This window comes from Enhydra lutris, unplaced genomic scaffold, assembly GCF_002288905.1.
Source record: "Enhydra lutris kenyoni isolate GAN:26980312 unplaced genomic scaffold, ASM228890v2 scaffoldscaffold1, whole genome shotgun sequence".
Lineage (NCBI taxonomy): Eukaryota > Metazoa > Chordata > Mammalia > Carnivora > Mustelidae > Enhydra > Enhydra lutris.
Genome location: NW_019154085.1, coordinates 67,450,416 through 67,477,733, shown reverse-complemented (window position 1 = coordinate 67,477,733; position 27,318 = coordinate 67,450,416). Strand labels below are relative to the sequence as shown.

The 27,318-nt window shown below is 37.1% G+C and overlaps 1 protein-coding gene across 1 annotated transcript; it reads right to left on the bottom strand.

Moving 5' to 3' along the window:
* Positions 1 to 1,382: 1,382 nt before the first annotated feature.
* On the bottom strand, positions 1,383 to 25,714 carry LOC111144531 (glutamate rich 2). The gene is made up of 5 exons (XM_022498854.1): positions 25,687 to 25,714; positions 22,798 to 22,985; positions 8,640 to 8,697; positions 2,232 to 2,303; positions 1,383 to 1,581 (listed from the first exon to the last, which is right to left on the bottom strand). The coding sequence occupies exons 1-5, from the start codon at positions 25,712 to 25,714 to the stop codon at positions 1,460 to 1,462; spliced, it is 468 nt and encodes a 155-aa protein (XP_022354562.1). The 3' UTR covers positions 1,383 to 1,459.
* Between the last annotated feature and the right edge of the window lie 1,604 nt (positions 25,715 to 27,318).

Below are 27,318 nucleotides of genomic sequence, written 5' to 3'. Positions count from 1 at the left end.
TTAGATGTGACCAATGGAATTATAAGTGTCTTCGAAAATGGAAGAAGATGGAGCACCTGGGTGACTCAGTCAGCTAAGCATCTGTCTCTTGATTTCAGCTCAGGTTATGATCTCAGGGTCGTAAGATCAAGCCCCATGTCAAGCCCCTAGTCTGGCTCCTCCCTTAGCAGTGAGTCTGTTTCTCTTCCTCTGCCGCTCCCCCATAATTTTTTTTTTTTTCAAGATTTTTATTTGAGAGAGAGACAGAGAGAGCTTGAGCAGGGGGTTGGGGCAGAGGGAGAGGGACAAGCAGACTCCCCATTGAGCATGGAGCCAGATGTGGGGCTCAATCCCAGGACCCTGAGACCATGACCTGAGCTGAAGGCAGACGATTAACCAACTGAGTCATCCAGGTGCCCCCAAATAAATCTTTAAAAGTGGAAAGAGGAGGCAGAGTGTTGAGAGTTTAACTAAACTATTCCATATTATTGCTGCCTTCATATCCATTCTGAAGCACACTAGCCCTCTCTCAAGCACATAAGCACCCATGCACTAGATACTAGCCTGCAGAATCACAAGTGTAAACTGATACAACTTCCCCAATGCCCCTGGTGATAGTCTGTCCTACCTCCCAACTGCTTCCCCTGTGCACCCCTCTTAGATAAAACTCCCATGGAGCTTACCAAAACCCTGATCTTTTTTGTTTGGTCAATCCAACCTTAGCCTGGGAACCCCAAAATCATCCCACTCAAGGCCCTACTAAAGGCATGCCCCAGGTCCTGCTGTCCACTTCTGGTCTGCAACTTGACTTCCCTATGTAGCCCCTCTAATGCATGCTGTGTCCTTCCCCCAGGACCTGTCATAAACTTCTCTATTTCACATTCCCTTGTGGTCTTTCTGGAAGCATCATCTGACACTCCAGGGCTCTCCTTAAGAGATGTTAATTTAGCAAAAATGACAACACAAGGGAGCGAGGATTAAACAGAAGGTAAGGAGGTCTCAGCGAGATGTTGCTGGTTTTGAAGGCGGGAAGGGGCCTTGAGCCAAGACTGTGCATAAGCTCTAGAAGTTGGAAAAAGCAAGCAAAGAGATGGTCTCCTAGAGCCTCCAGAGAGTGCAGCCTCGCTGACACCCTGATTTTGGCTGAGTGAGGCTCATTTTGGATTTCTGACCTCCAGAACTGTAAGCTAATAAATTTGTGTTGTTTTAGGCTGAATGGATTAAGTGCACTAATGTGTGCAGAACAGTACCTGGCACACAGGGAGTGCTATGTAAGCATTTTCAATTATTAATTTCCTCTCTGAGTAACTCACCTAGAGGAAGAACCTAAATATTAGGAAGGAGCTCAAACCAATATGGAAAAAATTATAAGAACTATGTGACAAATAAGGATCAGATTGAAATGCAGCTTTGTCCTTTATATTTCCATGGTAGTCGGTAATGAAAATACATGAAGACTGAACCACAGCAGCAACTTTCATCACCCGTCTTCACATTCGTCGGAGCTTTCTTCACTGAGCTCCTCACTGCTTTCTCCTTCACTCTCACCGCTGCTGTCTTCTTCACTATCTTCATCATCTTCCTCAGGATTCTGAGATTTCTCTGCCATGGAAAGGAAGAGAATTGCTTAAAATGTTCCTGACATTACTACTCTTTGAAAAATCTTAACTCTCCTTGCTTCTCCCTCTACTAAGAAATATCTGTCTTTGGAACACGAGGACTGAGATGAACTTTGCTGACTGGATGTAGGGTCAAAGTAGGTAGTGGTACGAAGAAGAATATAGTCTTACTGGTATAAAGATGTTTATGGATTTAGAGTAAGTTTAAAACATAGGTCTATACAAAAAAAAATTTTTTTTTTTTACTATTGTCACCATAATTCTTAATTAAATATAATAGGAGTGAGATGTAGGATAATTTAGAGGGTATTGGTTTTCCTTGGAATTGTGGGATAGCTCCTCTAACTTGTGCAGCAGTTAGCATGTGCTGTTGCTTGTGAGGACTCTGCCAGTGCCTGATGCCTGGTGACCAGGAGCCCACTTGACTTGGGCAGTTCTACCCCACAATGGGGTTAGGGGAGTTACCTGGGCCACTCACAAAGGTTCATTAAACCACCCGAGACAATAGTTAGCCTTTTCTTAACCACTTCCTGAGGGTGTGCTTCACCAATCCCCTGGGATGATGATGGGTTTTTAAATAGTGACTGCTCATAGCTCTCTGAGAAAGAAGGAACTTCAGTTTTTAAAATTTACCCATCAGCAACATTTCTTCGATAAGTGAGAAAAACTCCTTGGCCTCAGGATTTTCTGGTTCATAGATTAGGACTGAAAATAAACAACAGAATATTTGTTAATAATCTTCAAAGTATTTCAGCAAACAGGCTCCTCAGTGAGACTGGAGCTGTCAATCAGAGTAAGTGAACATGCACAAAGCATTAAATACCAACAATTATTCCGCAGGAATACCAAGTGCAAATAGAGGAAATGCTCTACTTATCATAGCTGCATTGTAAGAAAAAGAATTCTCATTTTCTACCTCCTGTCTCAAAAATGCAATCTCCATCACATGAGGCTTTCCTCACATGCCTTGTAGACGAAGTGGTTTTTGACTATAGCCAAACAAGGGACATATCAGGCAAAATGTGGAGACTTCACTAATGAGAAGACTGTGCGCCTTGAGGAGTATTCATAATTCTGCTTTATCCACTTAATGTTGTGACTCCCATGTAATATCTTAATGGCCCCCAGGGGGCACTGAAACATCAAGTGTGCCATTCACCTGGCTAACAGTAAGACATAATCGTGGATGGTTCACCTAGGCTCTGGTGCTCCTAGGACAGCATCCCATATGGCTTTCATTCTGACACACCAAACCAGGTTCTCTCTTAATCTACCTACATAACTTTACCATTGATCTAGGTTAGCATGACTGTGCGCCTGCTCAGAAGCTGCTTTTAAGGATCCTGTAGGTATTTAGACACCTTTTAAGGTTTCTAATAAAAGTATCTTTCAGTTCATTTTAAGTTGGACTAAAATATGCTTATCATTAGCAGTCTAAATCTTGCTCCGAGCCTTTTTTCAGAGCAGTTTCTCCAACTCGCCCCTTGAGATACTAGGTTCTTAAGATAATAATACATATTTGGGAAACTAGGTCAAAGGAGGTTAATCAGGGAAAGTTTACAGTAGGAGCAACAGCAGGATTTTACAGAACCATTAATATGTTCATAACTATTATGAATCTAATAAAGTGGAGAATGTGGTTTCCCCAACTTATTATTCCCATGGAATCCTTTTTGATGGAAGAAATCTTATTTAATAAGAAATCTTATTTAGTTTAGAAAATTTCATGTTGGAATTAGGATTATTCCATGAGACTGGAGTATGGGATCAGCTACTCTTACGGCTTAAAAAAACCACTGGCAAATGTCAATTTTCTTTTTCTTTTTTTTTTTTTTTTAAAGATTTTTATTTACTTGACAGACAGATCACAAGTAGGCAGAGAGGCAGGCAGAGAGAGAGGAGGAGGAGGAGGCAGGCTCCCTGCTGAGCAGAGAGCCCGATGTGAGGCTCTATCCCAGGACCCTGAGATCATGACCTGAGCCGAAGGCAGAGGCTTTAACCACTGAGCCACCCAGGCGCCCCCAAATGTCAATTTTCAAAGTGAGGGAAAGGTATCTGCTTTGAAACAGCCCAGAAGTGTATGTATTCTACGTGATGAATAAAAAATTCTCCTTACTCTTTCACAGGCTAGTAGGGTTTGTAAAAGGGTAAGAAAAGCCTCTAGCACATTCAGGTAGTGTCCTGGGAGCTGTTCCCAACCTGAGCCCATAAGCAGATCCCAGTATGGGCCCTGCAGAAAGACTGTCAGATGTGAATCCTGGTGCTGCCACTGTCTAGTTGGGTCTCCTTGGGGAAAATATTTAATATCTCTGTATCTCAGTTTCTTTATCTGTAATAACAGGATTGGTGATTTAAGGCTGTTTTGATGAATCAATGAGATAATGTAGATAAAGTACTTAGTCCAGTCCTTGGTTCATGGTGAGTGCCCAGATACTGCTGGTTATCATGAGTTTTCTGGAAATGATTTTGGATCTAGAGAAAGGCTTGGCTCCTTCCTAAACATTCAGTGAATGTTTCCTTCTGGCTAAAGAGCTGGGGCAGGAGCTGGGGGATTCTACTGTTCATAGGGTTCTAAGTCCCTCAGACTGGAGGCTCTTCTAGGCTAGACAGAACATCGGTCTTGTTCACTGTGGCATGCCTAGGAGAGTGCATGACACAGAGCTGGAGCCCTCAAAACATTAAAAAATGGAATAGTGCATAGTAGAAAGCAGTCCTTTCATGCCTAGATAAAATTATACTCTAGGTTAATAGGAAAAAATGATTTATTTTACTCAAAAAAAGAAAGATGAGATGCCTGGGTGGCTCATTGGGTTAAGCCTCTGCCTGCAGCTCAGGTCATGATCCTAGGGTCCTGGGATCAGGTCCTGCATCCAGCTCCTTGCTCAGGAGGGAGCCTGCTTCTCCCTCTGCCTGTGCTTTCTCTCTGACAAATGGATAAATAAAATCTTGAAAGGAAGGAAGGAAGGAAGGAAAAGAGAGAAAGAAAGAACGAAAGAAAGAACGAACGAACGAACGAAAGAAAGAAAGAAAAACTTCATTGTATTTATCCTTCTGAAGATACATCTATCTGTATTTGTGTTAGACCAAAGTGATGAGAAACATTTTGGCTTTGAGGCCATTATTTTATATACTTACAATATAATTGACGAAGTAGGTCTTCCAGGCCTAAATGATTTTTGTGTGTAAAACGTTGGGCTGCCTGTGAGCCCAAATCCCTGTGCCCTGAGGAAAGTGAGCTTCAGGTTCCCTTCTTTCAGGTGAAGAGACCAATAAACAAAATTGACTGGCACAAAATCTCATAGTCAATCATGAGCTGAACTAAGAAAAGTACTTGGGATTCTTGACTTTCAGTATAATTTAAAAACCACTTTTCCAGGATGCCTCCAATGCCTGGCAAGAAATGGCATATGGCTGGGATATCAGTTCTGCACCACACAGCAGGAAAACGGCTGAGGAAATACTGTGTGTGGAAAACAGATAAAATTCAAGCCTTCACTGACAAATAAAATTTCTTGGAGAAACGCAATATGTTTGTTTTGTTTTTTGCTTTTTGTTTTTTAAAATCAGGACAAAGAAAAGAAACCACAAGCACGTGGAATGCCAGGAGAGAAGCCCTGAAGCCCAATGGACAATGGAGATATAAATGACTTTACTGTGATTGGATAGCAAGGAAACATACTAGCAACCAGTGGCTTTATTCAGAAAATGAGTTTATAAAACATTTATATATGAGTTTATAAAACATTTCTTTATTCAGAAAATGAGTTTATAAAACATTTCAGAAGGGACAAGGATGCATTATTTTATATAAATCAATTCCCTTAGATATAAAGAAAATATATTAGTTGACCACAGGAGCCATTTTAAGCCTGATTGACCCAAAAAAGTACCCCCTTTACAAATCCCTGCCTCCTCTACCAGAAATATAAGTTTATTAACCAAATGAGGAAATGGAAATATAGTAGGATATCAGAGGCTTTCAAACCAGACCTAGGATCTAATCCCAACTCTCTTAGTAGTTGTGATTGGTGAATTAGTACTCCTTACTAAGACTCAGTTTTCTCATCTATAAAGTGGGGTTCATAACTATCTGCCTCATAGAATTGTTTTAAAAATTAAACAAGGTATTCAAGAATGCTCCCATTATTAGTAGGTGCTCAATATATACATATACAAATACATAAATATGTTAATAATCTGTTTACATACATAAATATACAAATAGAGAAAAAGGGAAATGTCTGGTAAAAGAGCTAGAAGATGGAAAAAGAAGACAAAACAATATACTGTAGTCACTTAGATATACAATATTCTGGGGTCCATCCTAGACAAAAAAATTAATTTTTTGTTGTTCTGAATATAGAGAACAACTTCGGGCAGTCCCTAGTACTTTCTAGAGTGTCTCCAACTCTCTGTTCTTTTTTTCTTTCTTTTTTTTCTTTTTTTAAGGTCTTATTTGACAGACGGAAAGAGTGCATAAGCAGGGGGAGCTGCAGGCAGAGGGAGAGGGAGAAGCAGGCTCCGCGCTGAGCAGGGAGCCTGAGGAGGAAGCGGGGCTCAATCCCAGGATTCTGGGACCATGACCTGAGCCGAAAGCAGATGCTCAAGGACAAAGCCACTCAGGAGCCCCAATTCTCTGTTCTTTCTTGAACTTGTTTGACATTGTTAATCCGGGGTCTCCCTAATTTCATACCATTGGCTAGAATCTGCCTCAGGGGTAGCCAATTCTATTTTTCCTGCACCCACCCCCTACTCCCATCTCTGGGCCTCTCTGCCCAAGTTTCTAGTAATTCCCTCTTCTTCTAGGAAACAGTGTTCTTTTCCAACTGGCTCCTTGGATCATGGGGCCTCTCTTAGGGCTCTCCACACCTCCTTTCCTGTAGTCTAATCCTTAGTCTGAGGCACTGCTATTTGACACTGACAGAAAAGAGTGACTAGTGTTTCTGGATGAACCAGTAGGAGTAAAATACCAAAGCAAACCATAGTTAATGTCAACCGCAAAATGGTTTAGAGCATGTGTGCTATGATTCCTGTTTCCTCTCCAGCTCCCAGTATAATGTCTGGTACAGAGCTGGTGCTTGATGGGTAGTTGTTGGAAGGAAGGAAGGAAGGAAGGGAAGAAGGAAGAGACATGTTTTACTGGGACATAAACCCACTAGGATAGATCAACTTGAACTTTTTCATCCCCACTGACCTGGCACTTAATGTGTGTTCACGGATTCGTGTCCAGTCAATAAGCATTTTATTGAGCACCTACTGTTTCTGTAGCATACTGCAGGCCAACAACCAAAACTGACTGATAGATGTGGTGATATCAGGGCATATATTTTGTAAGTTTCAGCCAGAGGCTTTCTAAAGTGATTGGTGGATATGGAAATACATATAAATTTTTCCATCATTAGGCTTCACAAGAGATTCCACAAGAGATTCCACAAGAGACTTCTATATTTGACTAATATAGAAAAATGGGTAAAATAGTTAAAAAGACTGGATTTCAAAAGAGCAGGAATCTTTCAAAATCATTAAGTGGACTTTCTAAAATTGGAAATTAAAAACTTTGAAATTAAGAACTCACTGGGTAGTTTATTACTTTTAAAAAAACATTTATTTATTTATTTGAGAGAGAGATAGAGAGTGAGAAAGAGCACAAGCAGGGGGAGCAGCAGAGGCAGAGGGAGAAGCAGGCTCCCTGCTGAGCAGAGAGCCTGACACGGGGCTCCATCCGAGGACCCTGGGATCATGACCTGAGCCAAAGGCAGCCGCTTAACTGACTACCACTGGATAGTTTATTTATTTATTTATTTTTTAAGATTTTATTATTTATTTATTTATTTGAGAGAGAGACAGTGAGAGAGAGCATGAGTGAGGAGAAGGTCAGAGAGAGAAGCAGACTCCCCGTGGAGCTGGGAGCCCGATGCGGTACTCGATCCTGGGACTCCAGGATCATGACCTGAGCCGAAGGCAGTCGTCCAACCAACTGAGCCACCCAGGCGTCCCCCGCTGGATAGTTTAAACAGCAGACTGAACACAACAGAAGACTCGTCCAACCAACTGAGCCACCCAGGCGTCCCCCACTGGATAGTTTAAACAGCAGACTGAACACAACAGAAGACAGAATAGGTTAACTCAAAAACAGGTAGGTCAACAGAAAAATTCCAAAATGAAGTATAGAAATAAAAAGAAATGGAAAAACAAGAGCTGAGTGTAAGATACATCAGTCAAATCACTAAAAACCAATGAAAGAAGGAAAAATAAGGTAGAGCAGATCCTTCCTCTACTCAAAAAGTGTCTAGTGATTTCCCACCTTGCTCGGAGAAAAAGCCAAAGTCCTTAAATTGTGAAAAGGTACTACGCAACCTACAGAACCTCCAAACCATAACCTCTTTGACCTCATCTCCTGTCACACTTCCCCTTGCATATTCTATGCTGGTTACATAGTCCTCCTTGCTGTTCCTCCTCAGGCACACTCACATCTCAGCATATTTGCTATGAGTCCTGCCTTTGCAGACCATCTTACTCAAAACTGCTTTGCCTCTTTCTAGTACTATTCTTTCTTCCCTACTTTATTTTTTCCCACGGTACCTCTCATTTATGACATGTTAATTATGTATGAATTTGTTATCTGCTGGATTAGATATAAACATGAGATTATCTGTCTTATTGACTGCTATATTTCCAGTGCCTAAAACAGTGCCTGGCACATGTAGGCACTCAAATATTTGTGGACTAAATGCATGTTAAGTAAGGTTTGCTGCACTCCCTGACACTTCTTTGAAACTAAAGGCATAAAGTTACTAACCTAGTATCATGAAGGTAAAGATTTTGACTTACTTTCCAGTGATGATTAGTTTTTGTTAGTTTATTTCACTCAAAGTTATTCTAGAAGTCTAAATTAGTCTTTACACCAATCAACTTACTAATAAGGAATCACTGAGACACTATCAAGGAATTCACCAGGCTACAATAATCAGGTCATCTTACATATTATGGAATGCATTTAGAAACAAAAAACATTAGAAAACAGAAGTATTTTGTACTTACTCATCTGACATAATTTTTTTGCCAAATGGTAGTCTTGGCCCATTTCTGCTCTCAGGAACTAGAAAACATTAAGAAATTCTTCAGATAAGTACTACCAGAGAGAATTTAAATGTCAATTATAAACTCCCTAAAAAATATTCCATTAATAATGAACTATTTGGCTTTTAACATTTATACGTTTTTCCAGGAGTGAATCTATAATCAATCAATCCAAGAATATTTAAGGACTTCCCATGGCAAAGCCACAGAGAACAAGTACGATACCTCCATGTTGCTGCAGTCGTACTACATATATACTACTTAACAATTTGAGAATACATAGGTTGATTCAACTGGCAGAGATAGTAAAGACATCTATCACTTAAATATCCCTTTGGTTCAGATACAACTTTTATTTGTAAACTTCATCCATGATTTCATGACAATATTTAGTAAAAAAAAAAATTTGCAATGATGTATATTTAATATTTTGCAGCTCTTTTACTGTCCAATTTTTGTTTTACTATTTTTATTGTTACAAAGTAGTACATATTTTTGTATGTAGGAAATTTAAAAACTAAATAAACACATTCTGTCCCCAACATTTATATTTCTACCATCCAGAGATGTTTATTTTTAGCATCTTCATGTGTATCGTTTTAGTGTTTTTCCATCAATGAACACATATTTACAAAAATTAGCATTATTCGGTAACTTTTAAAAATAAACCACATATCATGATAACTTGCTCCCCATAAAATTAAACATTCTTATATTTTTTTACTTAGGCTATAATTTATTAATCTAGTCTAACTTATTTAGACTGCTTCCATTAAAAAAAAATAACCCTATACTTGGATGATTGTTGTTGCTTTTGCAAGATTTATTCTGAACACTGGCAGGTATGGTAGGCTTACTGGGCAAGAGACAGGGGCATGAAGTATGAGAAAAGACACTTCCCACACATTTCCAGACATGTGATACATACCCAGGCACCATTTTAAGAAGTTCTTTGCCAGTTTTCTTGGTTTCTTCCTTGAGTATTAGATTATTTACATTTTTCTAATGTAAACAGAATTCTTCTGAAGATTTTTCTACAACCCATTACTTCACCACAATCCCCACTTATTGTCATATTAATTAGTGCTCCATTAAACTCAATATACAGAATTCTACATTTTTAAAATCTCTTTTTGTCCAAGGTTAAGATCCGTCCATTTTTACTCCTATTTGTGGTTTCCTTCCATTCTAATTATGATACCTTGTGGTTTATCTATATTCTTCTTTTTTCAAATATCCTGCTCTTAAACAGACACATTAATTTGGTTTTTACTTTGAATTTTGTTTGTTTAATTATTTTTCTTATTTACATTATGTTTATTTTGTTCTTTTTCTAGCATTAATATTTCTGGCATTAATGCCATTTCTGGCATTAATATTTAGTTCATTTGTTATCATTTCTCCTTTATTTTACCTTTTTAAATAGTATTTTATTTTAAAGATTTTATTTATTTGTCAGAGCGAGTGAGAGAGAGAGCAAAAGCAGGGTTAGGGAGGGGGAGAAGCAGTCTCCTTGCTGACCAGGAAACCTGATGCGGGACTCAATCTCAGGACCCTGGGGTCATGACAGGAGCCAAAGGCAGACACTTAATGACTGAGCCACCCAGGCGCCCCAACTATTTTCTAAATAGTTTGTGTGTTTAGTTTTGATTTTGATTTTTTAATTCAAGTATCATCTGGAAGAATATCTTTTAGTTTTAAGTAGTTTTGCTTTGTTATTATAGTTATTTTTGTTTTCAATGTGTAGTTTAATTGATCATAATCAGAGAATGTGACCAGTATAATATACAGCTATGGTTTATGTTTTTATTTTGCTTATGTTTATGTTGTGTTTATGTTTATGTCCTTATTTTGTTTGTGTTTATGCTTATTTTGTCTTATTTATGATTAAATAATTTTGTTTATGTTTAAATAATTTTATGTTTAAATCTTCACGGAAAATTTAAATATACACAGAAGTAGAAAAATAGTAAAAGTAGTACATGACCCCAATTCTCCCCTTCAAAAATTAATATTTTGTCAATCTGATTTTATCAATATCACTACATACTCTCTTTTCCCCACTTTGCCTAGGTTATTTATTATTATTATTATTATTTTGCCAAATTATTTCAAAGCCTTTTACAGATATCATCTCATTTCACTTTAAATTAAAAACCCAATGACACTATGGCTATTACACCTAACAAAGTTAACAAGAATTTCTCAATATCAGCTAAGATCTAGTCTATTTAATGAAACATTATATTAACAGTACTAGCCTCAGAAAATGATAAGGAAAATGGAATCATTTTCAAAGTGTCTTTTGCATTGACCTATTTTGTTGTTGTTGTGTTAACAAAAATATACATAAAATTCCTCTTAACAGTTCAAAATGCAGTGAAATTAAATTCATGCAATGGATATTTGGTTGAAGACTTTCATGAGAATTGCTTAAAACTTCAAAGTCAAGCTAAAATGAAAAGAAAGGTTTAAAAAAATTCATTGGAAATTATTTGTGACATTTAAAATAAAGAGTTAGGAATTTCAGGGAAGATGGCAGAGTAGGAGGACCCTAAGCTCCTTCATCCCACAGACACAACTAGATAACACTCATACCTGCAAACAACACATATAACGACCCAAAGACTGGCCAAAAAAACTCCACAATTAGATGTAGAGAAGGGGCCACATCGACCAGGATAGAGAGGGCAAGGACTCAGTGGGAACCTAAACTCAGTGGATCTGAACACTGGAGGGAGGTAGCCAAGGGAGATATGGGCATGAAGAGGGATGAGAAACAGATTATCACATGGGGGAGCCTGCAAGGGGAAGAGGAATCCCCATAGCATTTTGCTTCGAAATTCAGAGGGGTTGAATTCTGTGAGTGCTTACAACCATTGGGACTTAAAGCCTGGAACTTTAAAAATCAGCAGGCTTGGCTCTGGGAGAGCCCAGAGGGCAAGAGGAAGTTGAGCCCCTACCATTAAAGAGAGATCAGAGCAAAGAGCCTGCAGAGATACAGCTTGGAAACAGCAGTTTGAAAGGCACCTGGGGCTTATGGGAGGGAGAGTGAGTTAAGGAGCTGAGAGTTTGCTGAGGAACTTCTCCAGGAACAAAGGAGCTGGCAGGCTCCATTACCTCCATCATAAACTCACAACCCCATCATAAACACACAACCACCTATGGGAACTGGCACAGCAGTGGCACTCTCTACCTAACTTGCTTACACCACATCCCCCCTGCAGCCAGGCATGCACTTAGTGCTGGTGCTGCAGATCCCCTCCTCCAGAAAACCCCTGCAAACCTTGCCAACACTGCCTCTCCTGACCTCTCACGGAGGACCTGTGCACCTTTGTTAAAACAGCACCCCCTGCCCACGTGTGCTTTGTGGAGCAGCCAGCCAGCCCTATAGCCATGGTGGCTGTTCATCCCCCATGGAGGAGAGCCAGTGCCACCTAGTTAAAAGTGCACATCCCGCCCACTACTTTCAAGAGCAAGAGACTGTAGCTGATGTTCCTAACACAAAGAAACAGACACAGAGAGTTAGGCAAAATGAGGAGACAAAGGAATATGTCACAAATGAAAGAATAGGACAAAATCACAGCAAAAGACCTCAGTGAAACAGATATAAGTAATATGACTGATAGAGAATATAAAGAATGATCATAAAGATAGTCACTGGACTTGAGAAAAGAGTGGAAGACATCAGTGAGATCTTTAACACAGAGATAATAAAGAACCAATCAGAGATAAAGAATATAATAAATGAAATTAAAAGTATACTTGGTCCAGGGTGCCTGGGTGGCTCAGTGGGTTAAAGCCTCTGCCTTCGGCTCCAGTCATGATCCCAGGGTCCTGGGATCGAGCCCCACATTGGGCTCTCTGCTCAGCAGAGAGCCTGCTTCCTCCTCTCTCTCTCTCTCTGCCTACTTGTGATCTCTATCAAATAAATAAATAAAATCTTTTAAAAAAATACACTTGGTGGAATAAATAGCATGCTGGACTAAGCAGAGGAATGAATTAATGAACCAGAAGACAGAGTAATGGAAAGTAATCAAGCTGGACAAATGAGAAAAAAAAGGACCATGTAAAATGAAAATAGACTTAGGGAAATCAGTGACTCGATCAAGTATAATGACATTCACATTACAGGGATCCCAGAAGAAGAAAGAGAAAAGGAGTAGAAATTTTACTTGAAGAAATAATAGCTGAAAATTTCCCTAATCTAGAGAAGAAAACAGATACCTAGATCCAGGAGACACAGAGACCTCCCCTATTAAAATCAACCAAAGGAGATCCACACCAAGACACACAGTAATCTAAATGGCAAAAAGTAGTGATAAAAAGGGTTTTTTTTGAAGCAGCAAGAGAAAAAAAGACAGTTACACAGGGAAACCCCATAAGGCTATCCGTAGATTTTTCAGCAGAAATTTCTGTAGGCCAGAAGAAAGTGGCATGATATACTCAAAGTGCCGAATGGGGAAAACTCGCTGCAAAGAATACTTTATCCAGAGCAAAGCTATCATGAAGAATAGAATGAGAGAAGAGTTTCTAAGACAAACAAAAACTGAAGGAGTTCAAGACCACTAAATCAGCCCTACAAGAAATATTAAGGGGAACTCTTTGAGTGGAAAGACCATAAGTGAGAGTAAACACAGAAACACAGAAGCAGTAAAATTAAATATTTCTATAAAAAATCAGTCAAGGGATTCACAAAATGGAAGGATGTAAAATATGACACCATATACCTAAAACATGGTGAGGAGAGGAGTAAATAATGGATTCAAACTTAAGTGACCATCAACTTAATATAGACTGCTATATTCAGAAGATGTTATAAATAAAACTGATAGTTACCATAAATCAAAAATCACAGATAGATAGGCAAAGAATAAAGAAAAAGGAGTGCAAGTATATCATTAAAGTCAATGAACAATTAAAGAGAGCAAGAGAAGGATCAGCAAAAACTACAAAAACAACCATAAAACAAGTAACAAAATGGCAATAAATACATATCAATAATTACTTTGAATGGAAATGAACTAAGCACTCCAATCAAAAGACATAGGGTGACAGAGTGGATAAAAAAACAAACCCATCTATATGCTGCCTACAAGAAACTCATTTCAGACCTAAAGACACCCTCAGATTGAAAGTGAAGGGATGGAGAAACATTCATCATGCAAATGGATGTCAACAACAACAACAACAACAAAAGGCCAGGGTAGCAATACTTATATTGGACAACTAGACCTTATCAGACAAACAAGAGACAACGCTTTGTATTTCTTTGTTATATCTTCTTGTTGGATTGTCCAACAAGAAGATATAACAATTGTAAATGCTTATGTACCCAACGTGGAGTACCCAAATACATAAAACAGTTAATAACAAATATAAAGAAACTAATCAACAGTAATACAATTATAGTAGGGGATGTAGGGGACTTTAACACCCCACTTACATCAATGTACAGATCATCCAAACAGAAAATCAACAAGGAAACAGTGGCTTTGAAAGACACACTGGGCCAGATGGATTTAATGGATATATTCATAACATTCCATCCTAAACAACAGACTACACATTCTTTTCAAGTACACATGGAACATTCTTCAGAATAGATCACATATTATGCCAAAACAAACTTTAACAAATCCAAAAAGATCAAAACCATACCATGAATCTTTTCTGACCACAACACTATGTCTAGAAATCAACCATAAGAAAAAATCTGGAAAATCCACAGATACATGGAGGTCAGACAACATGCTGCTAAATAATGAACAGGTCAAACAAGAAATCAAAGAAATCAAAAAGTACATAGAAACAAACAAGAATGAAAACACAGCAATCCAAAACTTTTGGGATGCAGCAGAAGCAGTTCTAAGAGGCAAGTTTATAGCAACAGAGGTCTACCTCAAGGAGCAAGAAAAATCTCAAATACACAACCTAAACTTACACGTAAAGGAGCTAGAAAAAGAACAACAAACAAAACCCAAAAGTAGCAGAAGGAAGGAAAGATAAAGATTGAGCACAAATGATATAGAAACTAAAAACAAAGCAAAAAAAAAACCCAATAGAACAGAGATCAATGAAACCAGGAGCTTGTTCTTTGAAAAGAGTAACAAAATTGATAAACCTCTAGCCAAAGTCATAAAAAGAGAAAGAGAGAGAGAGGACTCAAATAAACAAATCAGAAATGAAAGAAGAGAAATAACAACCAATACCACAGAAATACAAAGTATTATAATGAATGTTATGAAATATTTTATGTCAACAAATCAGACAACCAAGAAGAAATGGATAAATTCCTGGAAACATATAACCTACCAAAACTGAAGCAGGAAGAAATAGAAAATCTGAACAGACTGAGTACCAGCAATGAAATTGAATCAGTAATCAAAAAACTCCAAACAAATAAAAATCCAAGATGAGAGGCTTTGCAGGCTAATTCTACCAAACATTTAGAGTTAACAACTGTTCTTCTCAAACTATTCTAAAAAGTACAAAAAGGAAAACTTTCAAATTCACTCTAGGAAGCCAGCATTACTCTGATACCCAAACCAGAAAAAGACACCACAAAAAAAAAAAAAAAAAAAAAAAGAGAGAGAGAGAGAGAGAGAGAGCGCACGTGCCAATACTTCTGATGAACATAGATGCAAAAATCCTTAATAAAATACTAGCAAGCTAAATTCAACAAGGCATTAACAAAGCTATCACCACTATCAAGTGGGATTTATTCCCAGGATGCACGAGCGGTTTAATATTTGTAAATCAATGTGATACATCAAAAAGAGAAAGGATAAAAACTATATGACCATTTCAATAAATGCAAAAAAAGCATTTGACAAAGTATAACATCCATTCATGATAAAAGCCCCCAAAACAAAGTAGGTTTAGAGAGAACATACCCCAATATAATAAAGGCTATATATGAAAATCCACAGCTAACATCATCCTCCATGGGGAAAAACTGAAAGCTTTTCCCTTAAGAACAAGAACAAGACAAAAATGTCAACTCTTACCACTTTCATTCAACATAGTACTGGAAGTCCTAGCCACAGCAATTAGACAATAAAAAGAAATAAAAGGCATCCAAATCAGTTAAGGAAGAAGTAAAACTTTACTCGCAGATGACATTATACTAGATGTAGAAAACCCAAAAGGCTCCACCAAAAAAACTGCTAGAATAAATGAATTTAGTAAAGTCACAGGATACAAAACCAATGTGCAGAAATCTGTTGCCCTTCTATACACTAACAATGAGGCAGCAGAAAGAGAAATTAAGAAAACAATCTCATTTATAATTGCACCAAAAATAAGATAATAGCAATAAACCGAACCAAAGAGGTGAAAGACATATACTCTGAAAACTACAAAACACTGATGAAAGAAATTGAAGACAATGCAAAAAAGTGGAAAGACATTCCATGGTCATGGATTGGAAGAATAAATACTATTAAAATGTCCAGGGGCGCCTGGGTGGCTCAGTGGGTTGAGGCCTCTGCCTTCGGCTCAGGTCATGATCCCAGGGTCCTGGGATCGAGCCCCACATCGGGTTCTCTGCTCAGCAGGGAGCCTGCTTCCTCCTCTCTCTCTCTCTGCCTGCTTCTCTGCCTACTTGTGATCTCTGTCAAATAAATAAAATCTTTTAAAAAAATAAAATAAAATGTCCATACTACCCAAAGCAATCTACACATTTAATGCAATCTGTATCAACATATCAAAAACACTTTTCACAGAACTAGGACAAACAATCCTAAAAGTTGTATGGAACCACAAAATATCCCAAATAGCCAAAGCAATCTTGAAAAAGAAAAACAGAGCTGGAGGTATCACAATTTCAGACTTCAAATTATATTACAAAGCTATAGAAATCAAAACAGTATGGAACTGGCACAAAAATAGACAAATAGATTAACAGAACAGAATACAAACAGGAACTAAACCCACAATTATATGGTCAATTAATCTTCAACAAAGCAGGAAAGAATAGCCAATGGGAAAAAGACAGTCTTCAACAAATGGCACTGGGAAAACTGGTCAGACACATGCAAAAGAATGAAACCGGACCACTTTCTTACACCATACACAAAAATAAACTCAAAATAGATTAAAGACCTAAATATGAGGTCTGAAACCATAAAAATCCTAGAACAGAACACAAGCAATAATGTCTCTAACATCAGCCATAGCAACATTTTTCTAGATATGTCTCGTGAGGAAAGGGAAACAAAAGCAAAAATAAACTACTGGGACTACATCCAAATAAAAAGCTTCTGTGCAGCAAAGGAAGCAATCAACAAAATTAAAAGGTAACCTACTGATTGGAAGAAGATATTTGCAAATGACAAATCTGATAAAGGGTTAGTATCCAAAATCTATAAAGAACTTATACAACTCAACACCCAAAAACCAAATAATCCAATTAAAAATGGGCAGGACATGAACAAACATTTCTCCCAAGGAGACCTTTAGATGACCAAGAGATACATGAAAAGATGCTCAATATCATTCATCATCTCCTGATGATACAAACTGCAAATCAAAATTATAATAAGATATCACCTCACACCTGTTGGAATGATAAAATAAAAACACAAGAAACAGCAAGTGTATGGAGGGAAAGGAACCCTTCCTGCACTGTTGGTGGGAATGCAACTGGTGCCGCCGCTGGAAAACAGTACAGAGGTTCCTCAAAAATTTAAAAAAAGAACTACCCTATGATCCGGTAATTGCACTACTGGGTATTTGCCCCTAAAGCACAAAAACACTAATTCAAAGGGATGCATTCACCCCTATGTTTATTGCAGCATTATTTACAATAGCCAAATTACAGATGCAGACCCAAGTGTTCATTGATAGAAAAATGGCTAAAGAATGGAATATATATATAAAAATATATAATATATTATATTATAATGTAATAAAATATAATCTATAATATACTATATATTATAATATATAATAACAATATAAACTATTACAATATATAATATATATGATGGAATATTATGGATTAAAGAATACACTTACCATGACAAAAAAAATTGAAAGATTGTAACAATGAATATATGTACACATTTTACCTAGATTCAATGCTTCTTAACATTGTGCTACATTTGCTTTATCTCTTTTGATAGAAAAGGTGTAGATATAGCCTACATATATATTTTTTTCAAAGAAACATTTGAAAGTAAGTTGCAGACATCATAAAACTTCACCCTGAAATATTCGAGCATGCGTCTCCTAAGTTTATGCTTCACTGTAACATCATATCCTTACCACATCTAAGAAAATTAACCATAATTTTGTAATAAAATATTACATTTAAATTGAGAATTCCCAATTTGTCTTTAAAATGCTTCTATAGCTAGATTTTTTTTCCAATCAGGATTCCACGAAAATTCATGTTTTTAGTTGTTAACCACTTTTATTATTTTTTTTAATTCCAGTACAGATAATATACAGTGTTATATTAGTTTCAGGTATATAATATAGTGATTCACCAATTTCATACATCACCTACTGCTCATCACAAGTGCACTCCTTAATCCCCATCATCTCTTTCACCCATACCCCTCCAACCTCCCCTCTGTAATCTTCAGTTTATTCTCTATAGTTAACAGTTTGTTTCTTGGTTTGTGTCTAATCTTTCAAGTTTTCTATAGGCTTGAAAATTTTCAAAATAAAAAATTGAGGGGTTGGGGCGCCTGGGTGGCTCAGTGGGTTAAGCCACTGCCTTCGGCTCAGTTCATGATCCCAGGGTCCTGGGATTGAGCCCACATCGGGCTCTCTGCTCGGCAGGGAGCTTGCTTCCTTTCCTCTCTCTCTGCTTGCCTCTCTGCCTACGTGTGATCTCTGTCAAATAAATAAATAAAATCTTAAAAAAAAATTGAGGGGTGCTTGGGTGGCTCAGTCTGTTATGGGTCCATCTCTTGATTTCAGCTCAGGTCAAGATTTCATGGGTCATGAAACCGAGTCCTGTGTCAGGCTCCACGCTCAGCAGAGTCTGCGTGAGATTCTCTGTCTCTCCCCCTCTGCCCCTCCCCCCAACTCTCTCACTCTCAAATAAATCTTTAAAAAAAATAAATTATAAGTTGAGAAAATTAAAAAGGGATGCATTCTGAAAACAGAAGACCTTAAGCACAGGTATAGCCTAAGATATGACAATAAGCAATCTCATATTGTCTGGATATTTATCTGAAAATGAAGTCATGGATTACTTTTATAATTAAATGTCAAAAAGCAAATAGAAATAAATGAACAACTCCAAAGAGTTGTTTGGTGATGGCAAATAGAATTTGAATGCTCTATGATTCATGAATGATTTAGATGTTCATTCAAAGGAAATGTGCTTAAGTAAAATCTTTCCAATACCTGGCATCAATTTTTTTCTCCCTTGTTAAAAGCAACTTATAATATTAAGGAAGTTTCAAAACTCTCTCTATATGCTTTATTCTTTATTCTAAATTCTTTATGCTTTATTCTTTATTCTCTCTATATGCTTTATTCATATAGAGAATATATGGAGGAAAATATAACAAATGTATCTGATTTCTTTATATGATTCCATGGCTAGCATTTGGGTTAAATTATATAAAAAGGCAAGCACAGGTGCACCTGGGAGGCCCAGTTGGTTAAGCAACTGCCTTGGGCTCAGGTCATGATCCTAGAGTCCTGGGATAGAGCCCCGAATCAGGCTCCCTACTCAGCAGGGAGGCTGCTTCTTCCTCTCCCTCTGTTGTTCCCCCTTTATGTGCTCCTGCTCCCCTTCTCTCAAATAAATACAAAATCTTAAAAACAAAAAAAGCAAGCAAGCACATCAGTATTTTTCTTTATGCTAAAACTCTAATTGAGGCATCTAGCCATGATGAAGTTAACGGAGACCAGATTTACTCTCCTTCCTAAAACAACCAGAAAATTGTGAAAATATATGAAACAAGAGTTTTCAGTAATTGACAGCAGCTGTCACAGGAGAGTGATCTGCGAGAAGGGAAACAGATGGGTCCTATGATTGCCTCAGTTTACAGCTGTGGGCTGTCTTCAGGTAACAGCACAGGCAGGCAGCATCCAGAGACCAGTGATCTGAGTTGAAATAAGACAGTCTGAAGTTCAGAAAGGCCAATATTATATTTTTAAGCAGCTCCAGCAATCTGCAGAGGTATCTTTTTGAGGCTTTGGCTGGAATTCATCTGCATATGAGTATGCAGAAATGATCTGAGGCTAGAAAAAGAACTGTTGAATGAGCAGGTAGAACCACCAATGGATCTCACACAGGGCTGAAGAGAGGTCATGTTTTCTCCAGCCAGAGTGGAAGGTCATTTTAATACACAGATCAATGGGCAGAGTCCTCATTAGGGCATTGCCTTAGTAGTCTCCCTATAATGTAAAGGCTGCTCTGAACCCTCCCAACAAAGCATAAAAAGCAAGACTCTAAAAGAAACCTGATTCCAAGAAACTCAACTATGTCCCAGTTCAAAAATCCAAAACTATTTGAAGGAAAACAACAAAATTTGTATCAAAGAACATAAAATTTATAATGTCTAGGATTCAGTAAAAAATTACCAGGCATGCAAAGATGCAGAAAAATATGACCCATATACTGGAGAAAACTTTACTAATAGAAACTGACCCAGGATTAAAAAATTACAAAAATGATAGCACAGCTGAGAAGCATGTTAATATACGTCATTATTAATGTCTTAAAAATGTCATTACAAATATGTCATATACTCAAAAGTAAAATATGAACATGATGATAATAGATATAAAATATTTAAATAAAACTTGTAGAGATGATAAAATATGTGCAATTTTATATATACACACACGGAGAGAGAAAAAGAGAGGGAGAGAGAAAGGGTGGGAGGTTGGGATTAAATGGCAGATTATAACTACAAAGAAAAGATTGGAACTTTCTAAAGAAATTTAGAGAAATTTCTAAAATGAAATATATAGAGAAAACAAATAAAAAAGGGACATCTGTGACCTTTGGGGCAACATTGGGTGATCTAACATACATGTAACTTGTAGCTCAGAAGAAGAAAGGGAGAGAAGAGTTCAAAAAAATTATTTGAAGACTTAATAACTGAACATTTTCCAAATCTGGTGTAAACTATAAACTCATTGATACAAGGATCTCAATGAACAGAAACAACAGGAAGAATACCACATCAAGGTACATCATAATCAAATTGCCAAAAATAACAATACAAAAGAAAAAATTTTATTAAAGTCTGAGAAAAAGACATACACAGTTGGACAAAAGTAACAGCAGACATCTTGTCTGAAATGACGCAAACTATCTGACAATGAAGCAGTCTTTCAAAGTACAGATCTTCCTCAATTTACAATGGGGTTATAGCCCAATAAACGCTCATAAATTGAAATAAGTTGAAAATGCATTTAAGGTGCACCTGGGTGGCTTAGTCATTAAGTGTCTGCCTTCAGCTCAGGTCATGATCCCAGAGTCCTGGGATTGAGCCCCTCATCGAGGGGGGTCCCTGTAAGAAACCTGTGTCTCCCTCTCCCACTTCCCATGCTTGTGTTCCCTCTCTCGCTGTGTCTCTCTGTCAAATGAGTAAATGAAATCTTAAAAAAAAAATGCATTTAATACACTTAGTCCACCGAACATTATAGCTTAGCCTAGCCTACCTTAAACATGCTCAGACCACTTATATTAGCCTACAGTAGGGCAAAATCATCTATCAAAACCTATTTTATACTAAAGTATTGAGTATTTCATGTAACTTACTGAATACTGTACTAAAAGTGAAAAACATGATGATTGTAGTGTATCAGGATATAAACTTATCCTCATGATGGCTTGGCTGGCAGGGAGTTGCAGCTGCCCAGCATCATGAGAGAGTAATCATACCACACATCACTAGCTGAGAAAGAAATGAAAATTCAAATTTAAAACTTTTACTGAATACATATCATTTTCACAATTGTAAAGTCAAAAAATTCTAAGTTGAACCATTATAAGTCAGGAACCATCTGTACTGAAAAATACCTGGTAACTTATAAATCTCTAGCTCACACATCCTTTAAAAATGAAGATAAAATTAAGACTTTTTCAGACAAAAGCTAACAGTATTCACTACTGGCAGAACTGCATTATAAAGAAATACTATAGCAAGTTTTTCAGGTAAAAGGAAAATAATATCAGGTGAAAATTCAGATCAACAGAAAGCTATGGAGAACACCAGAAATGTGTTCCAAAAAAGATATTTTCCAATTAAAAAACTTTTTAAAAATATTGACAACTGAAACTAGAAATATTGACAACTAAAACTAAAAATAATAACAATGTATTATAGGGCTTATAATATACATGGAAGTAAAATATATGACAATAATATAAAGGATAAGAAGGGGGTGTTATAAAGTTCTTACAATATATGTGAAGTTGTATAACGTTAATTAGACTGTGATACCACAAGTGGGGTAAAACTGTTTTGCTCTCCATAGAATTATCAGGAAATGTTTATGTACAGCTTTTGCACATGATGTTTCAGGCTTCAGTGTCTTTGTACATATTGTTTCCTATGCCAGGAATGCCTTCTCCATTCTGCCAGATGAATCCCTAAGCTTCCCTCTTCCTTCAGGAGGAAGAGACCCCACGTCTCTTCTAAAAATCCTTCCTTTATTCCGTTTCTCCTACTTCTATTCTCAATTAGTCATTTAATCCCCCCTATCCCCAGGGAACCTCATAAATACTTCTGCTAGCACACATTTCATTTTTTATAAAATTGTACTATATACATAATAATATACCTGTTAGTTCTCAAGGGTAAAGACTTATCTTTCTTATTTATCTCTAAATATCCCTCCAAACTAGCATGGTTCCCAGTTAATGTAGAAAGCATTCCTTAAAGCAGTCCTTGCAGAGTTTTATGCCAAAACTTCTTTTATTCCTGCTTCTGCCTTTACCAGAATACTGTAAGCCACTTCCAGAATCTTCTCTCACCTCTAACTTCATGAAGGTAGTAAGAGAGATGAGAAGCTAGGTAAGCATCTGTATATGGGCAAGGATCTCTATTATTTTTTAAATCTTCAAGGCTATACACTATTTAGTAATTTTAATATTTTTAAGTTTCTTAAATTACAATGCGCAGGTTAAACTTACTTCTGCCATTAATTCCAATGGGGCATGAGTATCCTTACTAGGGTTACCGTCTTCATCATTATCTTCATCACTGGTATCATCTTCACCATCACCATCTGTTGATTCAGACAACTTATCATCAATATCCTGATGGCAATGTTCATTATTTTTCTCCCGCTCTACAAGGACTGTATCTTTAACCACTTGACCTAAGATAGAATATACATAATTTAATCAATAAATATTGAAAAGTTCAAAAATTAAAAATGGTTACTCCTAAATTAAAATGTAACACATGTACATGTTTACTATATGGTCTCCTGTAGTTTATTTTTTTCATGACTAAATGGCACCACAATGATCTTACGTGATTTCCATTTCCAAAAAAGGTAGTAAAACTGCCACGAGGAAAAAACCCAAACCAATAATGCTGAATTAATCTTAGTGTTGTTTGGTGCTTAAAATTTTAATATACAGAAAACAATTTGTTTATAAAAAATGATGATTTCAAGGAAAAAGAAATTAATGCTATTCTATCTCCAGAAATACATTTGTATTATATATTATATATTATATATATTATAATGTAATATATTATAATTTACTTTATAAATTATTATATATTATATATATTATAATGTACATGATATGTACATTATAATATATAATATATAATACAATGCCCATTATATATTATATAAGATATAATATAATGTACATTATAATATATATAATATATAAGATGTTATAATGTATTTCCAGAAATACATTACCTTCACATAGGAAGGTAAATATGAAATAAAGCCTTGAAGAGTAAAATAAGACTGGAGAGGCTGAACAGTAAATAACTTAGGCAGGTCAGGTCACTGCTTGGATACCTGGACACTGAAAAATAAAAATAAGCACCAATGACTACCCATCCAGTGCTCAACACTAGGCGGAGTCACAAGAACTCAAAAATGAACAGTTCTTGACCTCGGGTACTCATTCACACTCTAACTGGGGAGTCAGAAACATAAAGGATAACTATAAAACAGTATAGAAGTATGGTGACAGACATGTACTAGGTAAATGATAGCAGAAAGGAGGACCCCATGCCACTCTGGAGAGTGGTCAGGAATCGTCTAGTCTGAGCAGATCAGTTTTTCCAAGGGGAGAGGACAACACGAGGCAACACAGAAACAAGAATGTGTGTGGCGTTGACAAAGCACTTTGACACTGCTTAGGGGTCAAGGTTGAAACTGCAATGGTGACAGATGTGTCTGGAAAGGTAGGTAGATCATGGGGTTTTGTGGACCAGGAGCCTTGGAGTTAGGACCATATTCTAAGAATAAAAGGGTTACTAATAAAGGATTTTGAGTAGGAAAACAAGTATGATCAATTCCACATTTCTTTTTTTTATTAAAGTATTTTTTCCTATTTTTTTAATAGGTTTTTATTTACTTATTTGACAGAGAGAGAGAGAGGGAACACAGGCAGGGGGAGTGGGAGAGGAAGAAGCAGGCTTCCTGCCAAGCAAGGAGCCCGATGTGGGGCTTGATCCCAGGATCCCGGGATCATGACCTGAGGTGAAGGCAGATGCTTAACAACTGAGCCACCCAGGTGCCCCCAATTCTGCATTTCTGAAGGAACACTTGGCTAGCAGGGTGGAAAGCATAGTTGAGGGGAGACCAAAAAAAAAAAAAAAAAAAGAGCAAGAAGAGAAGTCAGAGGTCTCTTTAAAAAGTCCAGGTGAGAGAGATGATTAATGACAGAGCACTGGTAAAGCAAGGATGGAGAGGAGGGGGAACTTAGAGAAATATTTAAGAAGTAAAATCTCAGGGCACCTGGGTGGCTCAGTGGGTTTAAGCTTCTGCCTTTGGCTCCGGTCATGATCTCAGAGTCCTGGGATAGAGCCGCATTGGGCTTTCTGCTCAGCAGGGAGCCTGCTTCCCGCCCCCCCAACCCCCCCGCCTGTCTCTCTGCCTACTTGTGATCTCTGTCAAATAAATAAATAAAATCCTTAAAAAAAAAAAAAGTAAAATCTCCATGATACAATCTATTAGAACATTTTCCAATAGTATAATTCTTACACTATCTTCATTCACTTTGCCATATGAGTATCGCCTAAAGTATTTACTCAATATTTTTCCTGAATCTACTTTAACATACAGATTTTTTCAGGTCATAATAATACCATCCATGAAACTGATACATGTATGAATAAAAATAACATACAATAATCCTAACAAACATTATATACCATTACTCTTCTGAACATTACATATATCAACTCATTTAATTCTCTCGGCATCTCAGTGAGGTATATACTATTGTCACTGTGTTCACAGATGAAACTGAGGGACAGAGCAGTGAAATAACCTACCCGACGTCACACACTAATTAAGTGGCAGATCTGGGAGTCAGTTTGGCTCAAGTTCATATTCCTAACCATGTCTTACTTTTTTCTGACACATATGGATATACAGTTCCATTAAACTAATTAATAAGAAAAAAAGTGCGTGTTTCCTAAAATCCTCTTTGGGAAAGACTACTGAGTGAGCTTGTCAACTCCTCCAGCTCTCCCCATGTCTTTCAGTTTCAAACAGAACTTGCATGATACCTTGCTTTCATGTAAGATTTTGAGTGTACGGAAGTCTTGTGACATGGGAGTTTGGCCATTAGCTACTCCAAATCATGTAGAGACACTTGTTAGAAAGAAAATGAGGAAATCCAGGAAAGCTTGAGAGAGGACAATGCTAAGAAAATGCAGGCAAAAAAAAAAAAAGAAAAGAAAAGAAAGAAATAAGGAAAGAAAAAGCTGATAAAAATTCCCCACTCTAAAGCAAACTCCTGACTAAACCAAAAAATGCTACCCTGGAAAGGGTCACCGGTCCTTCCTAGAATGGCTAGGCTCTTCAGGACATCTACCTGCTTCTGTTTTATTTACAGTCTCCATTCAGCTCACAGCCACCCTGATCTGGTGGGTACCCAGCCTGCTCACAGACTCATCACACTGATGTCATCAGGGGAAGGTCATAATAAGGAATTAAGGACTTTATGTGATGTCACAGGGTCTCCTTCAATTCACAAACGCTGAGCATCAAGGGAAATTTCCGGATTCCTAGAGTTAAGGCAGTCCTCCCCCAGGTGCCATTTATTTATATTATAGCACCCACCACAATGTGTCATTGTCTTATTTTTTATTATTATTCATTTTTAATAGTTGACTACCTCCCACTAGAATGTGAACTTCATAAAGGCAAGGACCTTGCCTATTGTGAACTATTGTATCCACAGCTTCTAAAACAGTCCTGGGACTCAATAAACCATGTTGGATGAATGGAACTTAATGCTTTCACAAGTGTTTTAGTTCATTTGAAAATTTAATACCTCATCATTATCATTTTTTATAATGTATACCATGGATTCCATACCCGACTGCATATCAGAATCATGTGGTACATGAATTTCAAAAATTACTGGTTCCTATGACCTGCTCCAGACCTATAGAATATCAATATCCCAAAGGTCATGGAGGAGGCCTCAATTAAAAGCTACATTTACTCACACAAAACAAATGTTATCACCTGTGCTTTCCTTTAAGCAGGAAGATGACCATAGCTTAGATTGCAGATTCATTTCTGTATCTTTATTTTCAATACTCTTTGAAGATGCTTTATTTTCAGTGTTCTTTAAAGGAGCTGTATTTTCAATATTTTTTGAAGAGACTTCCTTCCTAAATGTTAACATAAATAGTGAAAAAATATTTTCCTAGGTCACAGTTCTATTTAAACCTTCACACGCATTCATACATACACACTTAATATAAACACAAAATATATCAACAATATACTGGATAGCTAAAATGTAATATCTTTTTTGGAGACGTATTAAAAATAATTTTTACTGATGATTAAAATTCTATTTCTACTTAGCATTTGTCGTTATGTAATGATCCTTAAAATCTTCTCAGGGTTCTTTAACATAGAGCATACAAGCAATCAATTACATGAATGTCTTTGGCACATCATTATGTTGGAATAAAACTAGGAATACTAGCCTTGAGGTTTTTATAGATTTATAAACCAGTTCTCACCATTGCTAAATGCTACACTTATTGAGAGTCCAACACTAATATCAAACCTTGGTCATGACATAAAGTAGCCTGCTTTTTCATTAAGTAGCCGAAATAAAAGTGAGTTAATTTTCTCTTTTTAGCCTTTAAGCCTGAAACTTCATGTCACTAACAATGCATTAAGACAGAGGATTTTTGTGTGGTGCACTCTGTTTACAAAGACAGATACTCCTGCTCCTGGAAAAATAATCCCAAGTCTCTTTTCTGTGTTTTTAAGATTCTTTTAATATGTCTCCTTTACCAAATTAAAAAAAAAATTCAACTTCTATTTTGCATGTCAAGACATAAAAAGATGTGAAGCATTTTTCTTGCCCCAGTTATGGTGGCTCTTTTTCCCACTGTCATATGAATCCAGAACATGAGTACAGTTAAGTCAGTGATCTTGTACAGTGACTTAGCAAACAGGCTGAACAGCCTATCATGGG